The sequence below is a fragment of the Tarenaya hassleriana genome, unplaced genomic scaffold (genome assembly GCF_000463585.1).
Source record: "Tarenaya hassleriana unplaced genomic scaffold, ASM46358v1 Cleome3, whole genome shotgun sequence".
Lineage (NCBI taxonomy): Eukaryota > Viridiplantae > Streptophyta > Magnoliopsida > Brassicales > Cleomaceae > Tarenaya > Tarenaya hassleriana.
In genome coordinates, this window is record NW_010966177.1 from 2,737,066 (window position 1) to 2,739,918 (window position 2,853).

The 2,853-nt window shown below is 41.5% G+C and overlaps 2 protein-coding genes across 5 annotated transcripts in view; both read right to left on the reverse strand.

Annotated features, from left to right (window-relative positions):
- The window catches only part of LOC104818960 (purple acid phosphatase 15), a 3,047-nt gene extending 1,775 nt beyond the window's left edge, over window positions 1-1,272 (reverse strand). Inside the window, exons 1-3 of the mRNA XM_019203290.1 lie at window positions 920-1,272; window positions 371-562; window positions 3-273 (exon numbers count right to left, since the gene is read on the reverse strand). Coding sequence (XP_019058835.1) covers window positions 3-273; window positions 371-562; window positions 920-1,190 — 734 coding nt within the window. The 5' untranslated portion in view covers window positions 1,191-1,272. The remainder of the gene's footprint in view (window positions 1-2; window positions 274-370; window positions 563-919) is intronic.
- Window positions 1,273-1,821: 549 nt separating this feature from the next.
- Window positions 1,822-2,853, reverse strand: part of LOC104818962 (protein XRI1-like) — a 3,345-nt gene continuing 2,313 nt past the window's right edge. For 3 of the 4 annotated variants that reach the window (XM_010548787.1, XM_010548786.1, XM_010548788.1), the window contains 3 exons: window positions 2,750-2,790; window positions 2,585-2,668; window positions 1,822-2,510 (listed from right to left, as the gene is read on the reverse strand). In XM_010548787.1, the coding sequence (XP_010547089.1) occupies window positions 2,230-2,510; window positions 2,585-2,668; window positions 2,750-2,790 (406 nt within the window). In that variant the 3' untranslated portion in view covers window positions 1,822-2,229. The remainder of the gene's footprint in view (window positions 2,511-2,584; window positions 2,669-2,749; window positions 2,791-2,853) is intronic. The other variant, XM_010548785.1, reaches the window with a different exon arrangement.

The window sequence follows — 2,853 nt, forward strand, 5'->3', positions numbered from 1 at the left end:
AAGTATAACAATCCGAGCTAGTTCCATTAGTTAGGTACAGGTTTGCGTAACTCACATCGCCGATCAACAAAACAAGATCGGGAGAGTTACGAGCCAAATGAGTAATCGTATCAGTTGTGTTATATGTCAGACCAAGATCGCCCACAACGGCTATTCTGTTAGGATAGCTTCGTGGTCCAGAAACTGGCATTGTCCTGAAGTAGTGAATCTTACTCATAGCCCGTATAGAAGGGTCACCGCAGCGATAGTAATACACTGTACTCGGTTTCAATCCTGCGTAAAACATCCCCTGAGGGATCTGTGTATAAGTTCAGTTTCTGTCAAGTTTAGGACAATATCCAAAAGCAAGAAGGAAATAGATGAACCGAACCTGTGAGCCGAACATGATGTATGATTCCAGAAGTATAATTCAGGAGACCTTCGAAAGGATAAAGCTGGTTATAGACAAGAGAATATCCCCTGGCTTCATGAATTAGTGAATGCTTTGAAGTCCCGTAATGAACAACGCTCCCAACACTTGTTGGGTCTAATGGCTTCACGTTTTTGCCAATTTGGAACTCACCTGAAGAAACGCAGAATCAATTCAACATCGGTTATTGGCATATATGATGTAATTGGAAAGAATCAGATGTTTTGGATCGATGCTTGTCTTCATTTGAAAGCAAGACATTGAAATTGCAAACGTAACGGGAAAGAACGAATCTTCCTGTTCTTACAGAACTGTGAACAGGCGTTAGCATTTATTTCATGTCTGAATTCCTAAAACACAAGGACCACAAACATAATTATTGCAAGCATAACACGCGTGATCGATCTGATTGACGATTAATCACGCAATTTAGCGACTAAAAACGAGAAGTTTCGGAGAAGATAAACATCGACAAACACTTGATTAAAGAAACAGCACGCGAAATTGAACCTGTGATCCAAGAGACCCAGATGGAATCGTGATCGTCTGAGAGAGAGAGAGAAATCTGCTCGGGCTCAAACCCCGCGACGCGGCGGCGGACTCGGGGATCGGAATCCGGCAAATCGACGGCGTTTCCTCGGAGACTGGTGTCGAACGGAGCCGTCACCGGCTCGAACGGCCCGTCCAAAGTCGACGGAATATGTTCTCCGGCGGCGGAGGGGGTTGTGAGGGAAACGCACCGGAGCGTTAGAGCGAGCAAGCAGGACCAGCGAAACGACATCGTATTCGACGTGGCGGAGGTTATCAATATTCACGAGGTTAGTGGGCAGCGCAGAAGCATTAAATGCCGGAAGCTATGTGCGCGCGTTTTTGCGTCGCCGAGGACTAAAATATAATTTCCGTTGGACTTTTAAGTTTTAAAAAATCATTGTCATTAGGTCTTATGTTTAATTCGATTCAATATTGATTCGGTTATCCAGTTATTAATCAAATAAATGACCTATAATTATTACTATTATAATTGTTATTTCATGGATTTCATACAGAAATAAAATTAAATATATTCATTCGTTTCTCGAAAACAGAAAAGTTGGAGGTAAAAAACAAATATTCCCATCTGTGACAGGATTGAGAGATGGGAACTAGATTATGTTTATGTTATATATATATATATATATATATATATATATATTATAATGATACATATTTTTAAACGAACAACCAAAGGTGTGGGAGGCCCCACGGGCTCACATTTTAAGAATCAGCCGTAACATGTGGTTTCGTTTCGAGTTTCGATTCAGTGTTTTGTCCGATTTGGAAACAGTTTATTTGGTTTTATAATCATTGTATCGAAAAAGAATCGACTCTTAATTATTTCATTTTGGACCAACTGAAACGGGTATGAGGTGGGATGCGTGACATTGGAGAAGATTCAAGTTGGAATTTTACACAACGTATTCGACAATTTCAAATTTAGCTATGGATTTGAAAAAAGAAAATTAGTTCCAAGAAACGATTCGAGAAGGCGATCTCACAGTTTCGCTTCTGTCTTCACCTTGTAACGTCCTCTTCGGACACAAGTACGCCTTTTCTTCGGGCCATGAACAGACATAACCCAGTTGCAGGTTTCATTTCCAGATTAGATCATACGTTGTACGGAATCAAACTCTTATACAAACAAACCCTATTCCACATCACTACAACAACACCGTAGAACACTTGGTTTCCCTGTCAATCCAAAAAAAAAAAAATGATTCATTTTCTGCAGAAAATTATCATCAGAGGGGAAGCTACTTAATCTCCTTGGACTTACTACGGTTTCAGCCTATTGTCCGCATGATCGTGATGCTTCCCTTTCCTCCTTCGGTTCGGATTCTGGTCTTTCCGACAACGGGTTTCCCCGAGAATGCAGAGGTTTGATGATACACTGGAGGAGGGTCTGCTCCTTCTCCTTGCTTTGGTTTTGCTGGTGGAGTTCGGATTCTTTGGTTTATGTCCTTTAGTGTAGTGTCACCATGTGCTCCACATGGTTTGATGATTGCAAACGGATATGCAATCGATGATGGTAGCTTCGATGCCGGTCTTGTAAAAGATTTCCTTCCTATGAAACCGATAAGAGATCGATTGGTTTTGTTTGTTTAAAGTCGGGAGAAGCTAAAAGTCGGATGTGAATACCTTTAAAGACGATGCTTGGAGAAGATCGAGTAACCCGTTGCAGAACTTCGATGGCCTCTGCCTCTGGAGGGATGCTCAAGTATTCTGCACGAAAAAACACGGTCTCTTGGCAAGAGATAACAAGAAGGAAGCAAGAAAAGGGGTGAGGGAATGAAGAAACATTACCCGAAACATCAATTTGACGGTCAGATAAACCGGTGAAGTTCCTGGCATGTGAACATTAAGAAGAAACTGCTTATGCTACAGTACCGGAAACTAAACTGAAAAGT